The sequence below is a fragment of the Phoenix dactylifera genome, unplaced genomic scaffold (genome assembly GCF_009389715.1).
Source record: "Phoenix dactylifera cultivar Barhee BC4 unplaced genomic scaffold, palm_55x_up_171113_PBpolish2nd_filt_p 000100F, whole genome shotgun sequence".
Classification (NCBI taxonomy): Eukaryota; Viridiplantae; Streptophyta; class Magnoliopsida; order Arecales; family Arecaceae; genus Phoenix; species Phoenix dactylifera.
The window spans coordinates 358,823-372,500 of NW_024067682.1; the positions used below are offsets into that span (position 1 = coordinate 358,823).

The 13,678-nt window shown below is 41.4% G+C and overlaps 1 protein-coding gene and 1 non-coding gene across 2 annotated transcripts; one reads left to right on the forward strand and one right to left on the reverse strand.

Annotated features, from left to right (window-relative positions):
- Positions 1 to 524: 524 nt before the first annotated feature.
- LOC113463221 lies at positions 525 to 633 on the forward strand. Its single transcript, XR_003387087.1, has one exon. It is a non-coding gene; the product is annotated as a small nucleolar RNA R71 (small nucleolar RNA).
- Positions 634 to 11,443: 10,810 nt separating this feature from the next.
- On the reverse strand, positions 11,444 to 12,615 carry LOC103697666 (NDR1/HIN1-like protein 13). The gene has a single exon (XM_008779575.3). It carries the CDS (start codon positions 12,545 to 12,547, stop codon positions 11,927 to 11,929), a length of 621 nt encoding a protein of 206 aa, XP_008777797.1. The 5' UTR covers positions 12,548 to 12,615; the 3' UTR covers positions 11,444 to 11,926.
- Positions 12,616 to 13,678: the final 1,063 nt, after the last annotated feature.

The following is a 13,678-nucleotide window of genomic DNA, read 5'->3' on the forward strand; positions in this document are numbered from 1 at the left end:
GATGATCGTTTCTCCACCTAAAATTTGGATGATTCTTCCAACCAGGGTTATAGGTATTCGAGTATGGATCGTTATAAGGCTTTTGGTAGGAGTTCATAGTATTTGCTTGATCGTGCAAGACTTCTTTGAATGCCGGTATGGTGGGGCAATCTGTAGTGGTATGACCCGACATATCGCAGATACCACAACACTCGTTTCTAAGCTCTATAGTCTTGACAGGCTCAACCTTCCTAAGCTCAATTTCTTCTACTTTTCTAGTGAGGGCTGCCATTTTAGCATGAAGATCATCCTCAGTTTTGAGGTTGTAAAGGCCTCCCTGTACAGAGCTAGTAGGCTTAGGTAAAGACTTGGTGTTTCTATCCTCGTTATCCCAAAGTTGGGTAGTCTCAGTAAGGGAATCCAAATACTCCCACGCTTCATCAGGGTGTTTTTCTAAAAATCTACCATTGCACATGGTCTCTACAAATTGTTTCAACTGTGGAGATAAACCTTCATAAAAGAAGCTAATGGTTCTCCAAGTTTCGAATCCGTGATGAGGGCATGAGAGAAGAAGGTCTTTAAATCCTTCCCAACATTCATAAAATGTTTCATTATCTTTTTGTTGGAAATTGCTGATATGTCTTTTCAAAAAGTTGGTCCTTTGTGTGGGGAAGAACTTCTTTAAAAATTCTCTCTGCATATCTTGCCAAGTTCTTATTGATCTAGGTCGCAAAGAGTTTAGCCATGTTTTGGCCTTATCCTTTAGAAAGAAAGGAAACAATGTCAACTTGAGGACATCCTCGGTGACGTTTGGCACTCTAAATGTAATGCTCAATTCTTCAAAATCCTTTAAATGAAGACACGGACTTTCGGACTCTAACCCATGAAACTTGGGCAGCAATTGGATTACCCCTGGTTTGATGTCAAAATGTCCTACATTATCAGGAAAAATTATGCATGAAGGCTGACTAGTCCTAGCCGGTTGTAGGTATTGTCTTAGAGTCATAACATGGGGTTCTCGTTCTCGATTGTGGTGACTCCCCGCATCTTCATTTAAATCAGCCATCTCATAAGGTGTGAGATACTGCGAAGGAATTTCAGGGATGTGTCCTAAGGGATGATCTAAAGTTGTACGATTTAATCGACCGGTGTCGTCCCTATTCCACTTTAGCATGCAAAATATTTTCCTCTCTTTTTTTTAATTTTTTTTAAAAAATATAAGTACCAACTAAAGATACCCTAAAACGACATCCTAATACAAAAATCTATTCACAATCAAACATGCAACAAAACATTATACCTCAATTCCTAATGTTTTTCTTAAATTTCTAGACAGCTTCTAACTGGTTTGAAGAGGACACCTAAGCCTCCAATCCGGTCTAGTAAACCGAGTTGACCAGGTAAGCTCCCAGGTAAGTGAAGGGGTCACGATGCGTTCGCAAAGGTCCCACTTAAAACCCACTTGCCTCGAACAGATGAACTGTCTCCCTTATAGGGACAAAGCTTGCTTAGACATCAACTAAGCCACAGAGCGAAATTGGTGCAACTTTCGGTGGTCTTCGTCCTATTGAGCTCGAATGTCCTTAGGGGCCAACGTCTAGTTGATTTTAGTTAAGCTTAGGATATTTATGCATTGGGGTGATTTTTGGGCTAAGGACGAGTGATGAAATCCCGACCTTATCTTTTTAAATGGGTTCAGCCCTTAGAATATTTTATGCTGATGCCTTATACTATATGCAACAATCAAGAGATTTTTTTTTAAATGTTTTATGACATGACATTAAATTTCATTGAATAGGTGATCAAGTAAATTATTTTTTTTAAAAAAAAAAATTTAAAGTTTGAAATTTGAATTCTAAAATTTGAAATTTGAAATTTAAAATTTTAGGTTTTCCTCTTTTCTTTTTTTTTTGAATAATCACCCTTGTTCTTCTCTTAAAGTTTTTTTTTTATTATTACTATTTATTGATTTTTAATTAGCAACAAGGGTTAATGAGATATAATAACAACAAAATTCTGATTCTAAAAAAAATAAATGCAGAAAATTCAAAACAGAAAGCAGCAAAGTTTCGTATTAATCTAATGGTCTTAAAAGTCTCAGAATGTCAATCAGACTGTTCAGATTATTGAACAATGTGTCTGCACTAGCCGACCAAATATGAGTCAAATCAGACGGCTAATTTCTATGATATCAGAGTTTGATGCAAACTGTGTAGGGAATTAAAAATAGTAGTAAAGATTTAATTTTTTTTTCAAAAAAAAATACTAACTACTAAGGTAAAAATTAAATCTAAAATTATACTAATAACTCAGCCGTTTTCCGGCAACGGCGCCAAAAACTTGATGCAAAAATAAAACTGCTCTCCCAAGTGCAGGAGAATCGCACAAGCAGTAAAACTCGGGAGTCTGAGGTCGAATCCTTAGGGAACGGTATATGTATTATTAGTGTAACTTCAGATGTAGTTTTTAGTTGATTTTTTTTTTTGGAATTAAAAGCAGCGAATAATAGGTGAATTAAACAAAGTTCAATAAGATAAAGATGGTTAGGGATCCGGAATCCCCCTTGATAATATTACTCTCAACAAATAAACTCGACGATTCTCGATCAAGGATCAATTAAATAAAATAGTTCTAATCATGAAATATATCGTTTGACTACATGAACTCAATGTTTAAGCATTCATCGTGTCAATTATGTCTACGACAAATCAAATATCAGAGTAACCCATGCATCAATAAATATAAATCTATCTAATAAATAAATAAGAGAGAATCAGAACATATGAAAAGATATAACTCAATTAAAACCAAGGTTCAGAGTTTACTTCAAGAGAGTAACAAGTCAAGGGTCCTCCCATCACCCTAAACCAAAGGATTTAGCAAGCCATTACAAACACCAACATCACTCCCTTTCTCACTCTTTTTTTTTTCTTTTTCTTTTCGGAAACAGGGCATCCCCTGTTTCCCTTTCTCTTTTTTTTTGTTTGAAACCACTGCCGCCCCGGCTCCTCTCTTCTCCCTTTTTTTATTTCAATCACAGAGACCTCATTTCTTCCTCCCGAATGAGAGCTATATAGATGGCGTTTGATCCCCCTTGAGCGCACGCGGTGGAGATGGGCGGATGGAGGGGGATCTCGAACGTTGATCGCGGGCAGATCCGGCGCTGATCGGTGCGACGCTTCATGGGATGCTGGGTCACGGGCTTGGGCGAACGCTGTGGAGGAGGTGAATGGCTGGATGGCGATGATCACTGGCTCACGGATGGCTGCAGGCGAGATCGAATGCGTGAGAGGCGTCGGAGAAGAGCGGGATGCTGGGAGATTGAATGCTGTGCGAAATTAGGGGTCCTCCATGCGACAAAGATGAACATCTGACACGATCGGGAAGAAGGTTGACTCGATCCAGAATCATAGCTAATCCCGACTGATTCAAGAGGTTGAGGAGCTGATCTTGGCTGGGCGGTGATCGCAGACGGACGCATGGACGGGTGAATCACGAAGGCTGGGATCATGGAAGACGTTGACTGTGGAGGCTTTGAAACGGGGAAGTGAAATGATGCGGAGGAGCTGGGATGTGAGGAATCAGTGGAGGAGGCAAGCGGATGCATGGGAGGTGATCACGGGATGATCACAGGAAGGTGGAAGATCATTGGTGCGGATGGAATCAGGATGCTAGGATTGGGTGCGCGGAACAAGATCACAGATCCTGGCTCACGGACGGCTGGAAGCTTGAGTTGCATTGCGGAATGTGGGAAGTCGCTTGGGATGCGCGGAAGAAGAGTCATGGACTCTGTTCTGCAGTAGGAAGGATGCATCCTTTTTTAGATGAATTTATATAAAATAATGTTAAAAATTATAATAAGTGTTAAGGATAAAATATTAATCATGCAAATGTTAACATCTATTATTTATCGTTATTTTGCTAGCATTAAGCTAAGTTAATTGGTACTTAGATCGCACTTTTGTGCTCTCATCATGAGATGCATGCAAAATGGTTGGATGACGACAATAAGGTTAGGTGCTACATTTTGGCATCCATATCCAACGAATTGCAATGCCAGCATGAGCGCATTAAGACTGCTAAGGACATACTTGATCACCTACAAGAGTTGTATGGTGAACAGAGTCGCGCAGCGAGGTTTGAAGTGTCCAAGCGGCTCTTCAAAGCTAAGATGCGTGATGGCTAGTCCGTCCATGAACATGGTTTGACCATGATCAAGAATCTTGAGGAGCTTGAGAAGCTTGGCATGACCATGCATAAGGATTTGCAAACGGATTTGATCCTACAATCGTTGCCATGTTCATATGGCTAGTTTATTGTAAACTACCATATGAATAAAATTGAATACACCAAACTTGAATTGTTGAATATGTTGGTGACAACTGAGGGAGCCTTGAAAGGTTCAAGGGGTACAGTTCTCGCTGTTGAGCTAGCTTCTACTTCGAAGAGAAAGTCTATTGGGAAGAAGAAGAAGCCTGCGAAGAAACAGAAGACCAAGAAAAAACCGAAGAAGGAAGTTTCTAAGAAGAAGGCCGAACCCAAAGGAAAATGTTTCCATTGCAATGAAGACGGCCATTGGAAGAAGAACTGTCCTATCTACATGGAAAACATAAAGAGCAAGAAGGGTGACACGCCTTCTGAAGGTATGTCTAATATGCTCATTATTGAAACTAATCTAATAGTTTCTTCTATTTCCAGTTGGGTTATAGACTCTGGTTCTAGTGTTCACTTGTGCACTACTATGCAGGATCTAAAGAAAAGTAAAAGGCTTACGGAAGGTGCGGTAACTCTACGAGTTGGCAATAGAGCAAGAGTTGCTGCTGTTGCTGTGGGCACATTTTCTTTGCATTTACCGTCAGAATTTAGTTTGATACTTAGAGATTGTTATTTTGTACCTAGTGCTAGCAGAAATCTAATTTCTGTATTGTTAGCATAGAAACATTATGAATTCAATTTCAATAAAGACTACGTTTCCATTTATTTGCGAAATAAATTATTCGAACGTGGTTTTATGATTGACGGTCTCTATCACTTACATATGGATGTATCTGTGAACGTATCTGAGCATACAGTGAGTACCATAGGATCTAAAAGATCTAGAGATGAGATAAATCAAAAGTATTTGTGGCACCTCAGACTTGGTCATATAGGAGAAGACAAAATTAACGAATTGGAAAAATATGGGCTTTTGAGTTCATTGACTTCTGAGTTATATCCGATTTGTGAATCATGCCTTCAAGAAAAAATAACCAAATTACCCTTTGTAGGGCACAAGGAGAGGTCCGCTGAAATACTTGCACTAGTACACACTGATGTATGTGGCCCATTCGATGTGCAGGCTAGGGATCAATTTTTCTACTTTATTACTTCTACCGATGATTTCTCACGGTATGGTTATGTCTATCTTATGAGACATAAATCTGAAGCATTTGAAAGGTTCAAAGAATTCAGATTTGAAGTAGAAAAACAGACAGAAAAACTCATTAAGGTTTTTCGATCAGATCGAGGAGGAGAATACCTTACTAGAGAGTTTCATGATTATCTCAAACAAAATGGTATAATTTCACAATGGACACCTTCTGGAACACCTCAACTCAACGGAGTGTCAGAAAGAAGGAATCGGACCCTATTGGATATGGTCAGGTCCATGATGAGCTTCACTGACTTACCCTTATTCTTGTGGGGAGATGCCCTACTTACAGCTATCTACATATTGAATAGAGTTTTCTCTAAGTTCGTTCCTACCACATCTTATGAGATATGGCATGGTAAGAAACCAAGTCTTGGTTATCTCAAGATTTGGGGATGTCTGGCCCAAGTCAAACGACAACAGGCAGACAAGTTAGAGGCTAGGATAATTGGTGCTCGTTTCATTGGATATCCTAAAGAGTCATTAGGATATAGTTTTTACATCCCAGAAGACCACAAAGTATTTGTGAGCCGACATGCCATCTTCTTGGAAAAACAGTTTATTCTTGATAGAGGCAATGGAAGGAAAATTGAGCTCGAAGAGAAAGTCTCTCAAGAGCAACGAGCAATTGAGCCTAGTGAACCTATTCACATTGAGCCAATGCATGAAGAGCCTCGTCCACTTTGTAGATCCAGTAGGATCTCCTATCCTCCTAAAAGATACTTAGGTATGCTTACAGAGGACATAAAGAAAGAGTTCCTCATAGGAGAAAGAGATCATAGTAATGATCTCAAGACCTACAACGAAGCGATGTTAGACATCGACTCCGAAAAATGGATGGATGCAATGAAGTCAGAAATAGACTCCATGCATTTCAACCAAGTATGGACCTTAGTAGATCCACCTGAAGGTATTGTACCTATTGGGTGTAAATGGATCTACAAAAGAAAAATAGGTTCGGATGGCAAGGTAGAGATCTATAAGGCATGCTTGGTGGCAAAAGATTATAGTCAGCGCGAAGGCATTGACTATCGGGATACCTTTTCACCGGTAGCCATGCTGAAGTCTATTCGAACGTTACTTGCCATTGCAGCTTATCATGATTATGAGATATAGCAGATGGATGTGAAAACTGCATTCCTTAATGGATATCTTGAGAAAGATATCTATATGAAACAGCCTTAGGGTTTCACTTCCAGTGATAGTGATCACAAGGTCTGCAAGCTGCAAAGATCCATTTATGGACTAAAGCAAGCATCTCAGAGTTGGAACACTTGTTTCGATGATGTGATCAAATCGTTTGATTTCATCAAAAACGAAGAGGAATCATGTGTGTACAAAAAGGTCAGTGGGAGGGCTATAGTATTCCTCGTATTGTACGTGGATGATATACTCCTAATTGGGAATGATATTTCCATGCTCACATCAGTCAAGTTATGGCTGTCTAAGAAGTTTTCCATGAAAGACCTAGGTGAAGCATCTTATATTTTAGAAATTAAGGTCTATAGAGATAGATCTAAGAGGATGCTTGGCCTATCACAGAAAATATACATAGAGAAAGTGCTGAAGAGGTTCAGCATGGAAAACTCTAAAAGGGGATTGTTACCCCTAAGGCATGGGATAAATCTCCAAAAAGATGTGTCCCAAAACATCTGAAGAGATTCAGCGCATGAGTAGGATCCCTTATGCATCGGCAATAGGGAGCCTCATGTATGCCATGCTATATACTCGACCTGATATAGCACATGCTATGAGTGTCACGAGCAGATATCAATCGAATCCAGACGAGGAGCACTAGATAGCTGTGAAAAATATCCTTAAGTACTTGAGAAGGACTAAGGATATATTTTTGGTCTTTGGGGGAGGCACAGAGTTAAAGGTAGAAAGATATACTGATTCAGACTTCATGACTGATCCTGATGATAGAAAGTCTACATCAAGATATGTATTCTTATGCAATGGAGGATCAGTAAATTGGAAGAGTTCCAAGCAACCGATTATTGCAGATTCTACCATGGAAGCAGAGTACATTGCTGCATCACATGCTGCGGGAAGCATTCTGGTACAAGAAGTTTGTCGAAGAGCTAGGAGTCATGTCATCAGATGCCATAACTCTTTTCTGCGATAACAACGGCGCCATAGCACTGGCTAAGGAGCCGATGTCTCACCAGAAGTCCAAGCACATAGAGCGGCGATTTCATCTAATTCGCGACTACCTCGAAAAAAAATATGTAGATGTGCAGAGAGTTGACTCCACTGATAACGTGGCGGATCCATTCACTAAGCAGCTGAGTCAGAAGAAATTAGAAGTCCATCTTGAAAAAATGGGACTTAAATACATGTCTGATTGGCTTTAGTGCAAGTGGAAGATTGTTAGAAGTATGCCCTAGAAGCCAACGTGGCTGACGCATATTTGTAATCTAGGGTATAAATTTGTAATTTGACTCTTATTAATAAATAAGATTGGGCAAATTGTTTTTCATTCATGTTTGTATGTGTCCATGAATCGTCCAAGAAATTAATAGATGATGACACATATTCTCAAGGAGTTGAGAATTTGAGGCATATATCATTAGAGATTAATTTCTAAATGCTCCTGATCGATGGATCCATCACGAGGGACGGTGATCGATCCGCTGAGATTAGTGCACAGATCACTTAGTCAGATGGACGAGTCTCGAGTCCACGGTGTAGAGACACTGGAGTAATTATGCAAGTATTTGTTAGAGAACAAAGTACTGAGCATGACCAAAGATAGTAGTCACATGGATGTCTATCCACTCGTCAGTGATTACTTATGCTGCAGTTGTATGACTGGTCCTTTGACCTGCGATGCCTCAGCTATTCACTATGAGGTTGCTGTAGTTTGACAAGTATGTAAACTTGGGCCCTAGCCATTCGGATCCTTCTAGTACGGATTGGCTACAGTAGGTTCATTTTAAAATAGGGTTGCATCTAGATAGGATCTATCAACCTTGATAGATTAGGAGTGATCCTATGTGATTTATGAGACTGAGTTCAATAAATTTCTGGCCAGATATTTTGGAAAAAGAGTTTTCCATATCTCGAGCTGTAAGTCGTATAAATTTGACATATGACGGACGATGGAGTTTGACGAGATATCCATAACCTCCGTCATGTCGGGATCTATGATAGAGGGACTATATCATACGCTAACTGCACCTAGAGGTTCAGACATTACATTTTACTGGGTTGCCACCATATACTGCTAGGTGTCACTAGTGGATTGTGAGACTTGAAGGCATTCACTTGGTGATCAGTGAATCCTGAGAGTAGAACTGAAATCGTTTCAATCCACTGAAAGGAGTTTCAGTGATATTGAGATGGAGATCTCAATATGTCTCACTGCCAATCATAATAGAACCTACGGGGTCACACACATAGAGGATTTAATTAGTCAGACTATCATAATTGTGATTTGGAGTCACAATAGAAATCAATCATCAATATGATTGGTGATTGAATTAACCCACTAAGTGTTAGTAAGTTAATGAAAGAAGAATTAAGTGGAATTGATTGCAATTGGATTGCAATTAGGCTGATTTAATGAGCCAAATCAAATTGGGTTCGACCCAAATTGATTTGGGTTCATGATTGGGTCAATTTGATTAAACCAAGGTTTGTGCGGATTCTAAAAACCACATGTCGTCGTAGGATGAATATGACTTAAGTCATGTTCACACTATGCGGACTTTAAAATCTACATGGCGTCATAGGATGCATGCTCCCAAATCAATTAATTCTTCTAATGAGATTAGGAATCCTAATGTGATTAGAAAATTAATCAATTGATTAAGTGGACACATGTCATACATCTATGAGCACAAGGATTGGACACTTGGCATTAATCCAAGGGTGGGTTATAGTCCCATACTCCTAATAAGATTAGAAGAGGCCCTAAACCCAAGCTATAAAAGGGTAGCAAGGGAGACATTATGACTCAATTCTCTCCTCTTCCTCTCCACGCCTCCTCTTCTTTCTTCCTCCTTCTCCACGGCAGCAAGAAGTCTTCATCCTCCTCTTCTTCCACGATAGCAAGGCAAGGAAGATCCACGTGCAAGGTTCCTCCTTCCTCTTCCTCCATTGCGAGTAAAATCAAAGAAGAAAGGGTTATTCTTCAAAGAGGTATGTTACAGATTTCTTCCAATCTATTTGATAGTCATGAGAGGTCTTTGTAAGGAGCTAGCACTCTGGTAAGACCCTATCTTAGATGATTAGATCCTCGTGTGGATACCTTTAGAGGCCGAACACATGTGCGGCTTAACCAGGAACCTAGAAGATCATCAGGCTGCGATGTTCTACACCTGCAGAATTTTTGAATATGAGATCTTTAAATTATTAACTTCTGATTTTTGTTTCAGTTTTATGAATCTTAATCAGCCCTCCTTAGATTCTAATCTTTTCTTCCAAATGAGTTCAAAGATTTTCTGGATTTGGATCCAGAAAAATTTTTGAATTCTACAATCCGAGGCGCGTTCATATGATGAACGACATCCCGTTCAAATTCCGCTGCGAACGTCGCATTGAACGGGGCGTATCTCAGCAGTGCAGACCTTGTTTGGGAGCTTTTTAGGGAGGCACTGGCTAAGTGAGTTCTGGCTATGCCGATCACCTCAGAGGAAGGGCAGACAGGAGGGTCTGGAGGAGTTCCGATAGACCAAGGGTGAGCACCCAGGACCTCTGTGGGCTAATGGCGAGGGCCCCGACGCGGAAGATAGAGGGAGCTTCGATCTAGCGGCTGCGTATCTACCCTCAAGTTGACTTGTTCATTTGGAATATGGCCTGGGGGTGCCTACCGGCCGCAGGTGTGTTAGTGAGTAGAGGGTTGAGGGTTTCTCCCACCTATGGAGCTTGCCCAACCACGGCGGAGACCATTTGCCGTGCCCTTTTCTGCTGTCCGCATGCAGCCCAGGTTTGGTAGTGCATGGGGCTTGTCCTCGACGTCGGGTGGGGCAGGTCCCCAATGGAGGTTTTTCTTTTGCGGCAGTGGGCATCTGCGAGGAGGCCGAACACAGTGGAGTGGGGGGTCCGGTGCGCTTATTTAGCTTACCATACTTGGCTGGATAGAAACTTCCGGATCTTCGAGGATAGGTGGCTACATCTAAGGGTGGTGGCGGCTAGAGCCTTGCTTCATGCGTCGGAGTTCATCAGCAATTGACTATCCTATTCCTCTGAGACGACTAGAGACATCTGGATCTCTCATCCAGCTGAGTCAGCAACCAGGTTTGTCTATATTTTATGGGAGCCCCCATCCCTTTACTTTCTCAAGGTGAATTTTGATGGCAATACTGCTGAGCGAGGCAAGAGGAGGGGGGGGGGGGGGGTGGGCTTTTTTATTAGAAACCACCACTCCAGATTTGTGGCGGTTGGCGGTCGACGGATCTTCGACATCTCTATTGTTGGAGCGAAACTGCGGGCGGCGTGGAGGGGCTCTCCTTCGCGAGGCGTACTCTAGATGCGGAGTACATCCATATGGAGGGTGACTTGGTTGCGGTGATTAACGGGATCTACGAGCGACTCTTCAAGTCGGATGTGCAGTCCTTGTTTTGTGACATATGGTGGATGGCAGGAGGCTATGGCTCCTTTAGGGCCACGCATGTGTTTCGGAAGGCCAACACAACTGCTGACTGGGTGGCCACCTACGCGGCACAGCACTTAGAAGATTTTTTTTTGATGAATTAGGCGAATGTTCCTTACTCGCTTAGTCAGCTTTTTTTTCTGATTTTCTTGGCTGTACTTATCTACGTTTGGTGTGAGGAATCGGTGTACCAAAAAAAAAAAAAGAAGACAACTAGGATATAAAACAATGCAAGAATTTTTCTTAGACATTGTAAACATGTATGAGGTTTCCATTTAATGCAAATACACATGATGTGTGTATTTGTATCACTAATTATGTGAAAAGGCTTGTACTAGAATATCACCTGTTCTTGAGAAATATTGTTAGAAACTTATTTTTGATGATTTTTTTAGCAAAACATTGTAATCATGTCCATAATAAACATGCTTGAGCAATTTATTAGATCTCATAGAATCATCAGAAGTATCCATGTCATCAAGTAAGGTAATCAGGAGGTGGGGCCTGGGAATTATTTCTTTCTTAAATGAACAGAATCTCAACTTTTTCTTCACCATCTACAATCACACACTTGAGCTTGAGCCTTCAATCTTTATAGTTACATAGCTAGAATACGTTCCTTGGACCCTCAACAAAGAACATGTTAGGTTAGCTTCCAATGTACGTCAGCTTCCAAGTTATATAACTGGAAAGGTGATGTTAACTAGATTCTTTGCCGGTATAACTTGGATTTAGGAGATATGCTGCTACTCTTAACCCAACTTGAAAGTTTTCTTCGCCTTCTCAGACCTCAAGTTGGCTTCATCTCTGCATTATTCTTTGTTGTTCAACATCCACCCTAGGCGTACGGATTACATCAAGAATCACGCCTCTAGATTTACAAGCCTTTCCAAACAATTTTTTCCAAAAAGAATTGCTGCTAAAATACCCCGTTTGCCCTAAAAGAAATAAATGGAGCATCTCCTGCTCCTGGACACCTCCAAAAGCGCGCCGTCGGGTCCCACCTCCACGTCGCAAGCGACGTGCAACCGGTGCCGGTGGGTGTCCCAGGTCGACACCCTGAACCGGATGGTCGAGCGCAGCTCGAGCCGGAAGCCAACCCGGCCGGATTGCAGGTCCACCGCCAGCTCCTCCGGCGACAGCGACGCCCCGCTCACCTCCCCGAGGATCGCCGTCGTGTTCTTCGGCGGCTGGTAGAACGGGCCCACCAGCTCGGGTTCGAATCCGACCCGGTTGCCCCGGTAGAAGACCGAACCGGCGACGGCGTCGTAGAAGATGCCGATGTTTCGGTTCGGGTTCCGGTCGGAGACGTTGAAGGAGAACGCCGTGCCGGCGGCGGGGGAGAGGCCGGGGGCGGAGAAGGAAGAGACGTGGAAGCGGGGGCGGTGGGGATGGACGCTGAGCCAGAGGACGAAGAGGATGACGCCCGCGGCAAGGAGGAGGAAGAGGAAGAAGGAGCAGAGGAGCTTGGCGGTCCGGGTCGTCAGGCTTTCCCGGACCCGCCAGGTTCGTAGGTGGTGGTGGCTGGGCTGGGGCGGTGACGGGCGTAAGGAGGACATGGCTGGGGGAAGTGTGGGGGGTCGGACATGGGCGGTAACGGGATCTTATAAGCGGGGATGGTAGCGGCGATTGGGACGGATGTCAAAGTGATTGAAGGGGCTTACGGTTGGCTTTTTGTAAACGGAAGGGAAGGAATAATTTTATTTTTAATCGTTTAATTAACTTACAAAGTTTGACGTCGCATGGACTCGTTACAAGGGAGGAATGGATGGGTTGAAGGTCGATTTTGCTGGTCAACGTTCCAAAGCTGGATTGAGTGTTGAATTTACCCTATTAGGAGAGGCCCCAAAAAAAACATTCCTCGACGGCTAAAAACTTTTTTATATAATTTTTCAATATTTATATATATTTTTTTAAAAAATAAAAAGTTTCTAAATGTCTAATTTAGAGCTTTTAGACAAAGCTCAACTTCATAGATGTGGAAAGCCTTTCCCTCTTTCTTTTCTTTTTTTTTTTTCTTTTTTTTGGAAGAGGTGTAAATCTCCTTTGATATATCAATGTTCGAGTTCTAGTAATGAATTTGTTTCTAAAAAATTGATTCATTTTTTTTTATTACAATAATCATTTAAGGTAGTCTTCTTTTATTGTGCAATTAACAATTTGGAGTTCCAACTTTATGATAATGATGGAGATCTACTTCCTCCTAATTGTTTAAAAATTGATGGATCATAGGAAGAAATGAGTACGAAACAAATTCAAACATTGATGCTCGTGAAATAAATGTTTTGCGTGATTGTATTTCGGCCCCTTTTATGCTTGTAACTTTGACATTGAGAAATATTGGTGATCATTTATGTTCCTAATATGATTACAAATATTCTTATCTGCTTATCTATTCAATGCTGGAATCCGATCGACTATTAATATGGATATTTTTATTTTCAGAGTAGGATCCGTAGCTCAAATTAAAGCTATGAAATAAATAGCTGGCAAATCAAAATTGAATCTAGTACAATTTGCAGAGTTAGAAGCCTTTGCACAATTCGCTTCTACTCGGTTCGGAAGGATCTTGCATGAAGTAGCTACTCTTTCCTTTCTATCATTTTCTTCTAACCATTTTATTTCACTTTGTCTTATCTTTCTCATATGCTAGACTAGGTGTACTTTATATACATAAAAAGGTTTAAAGT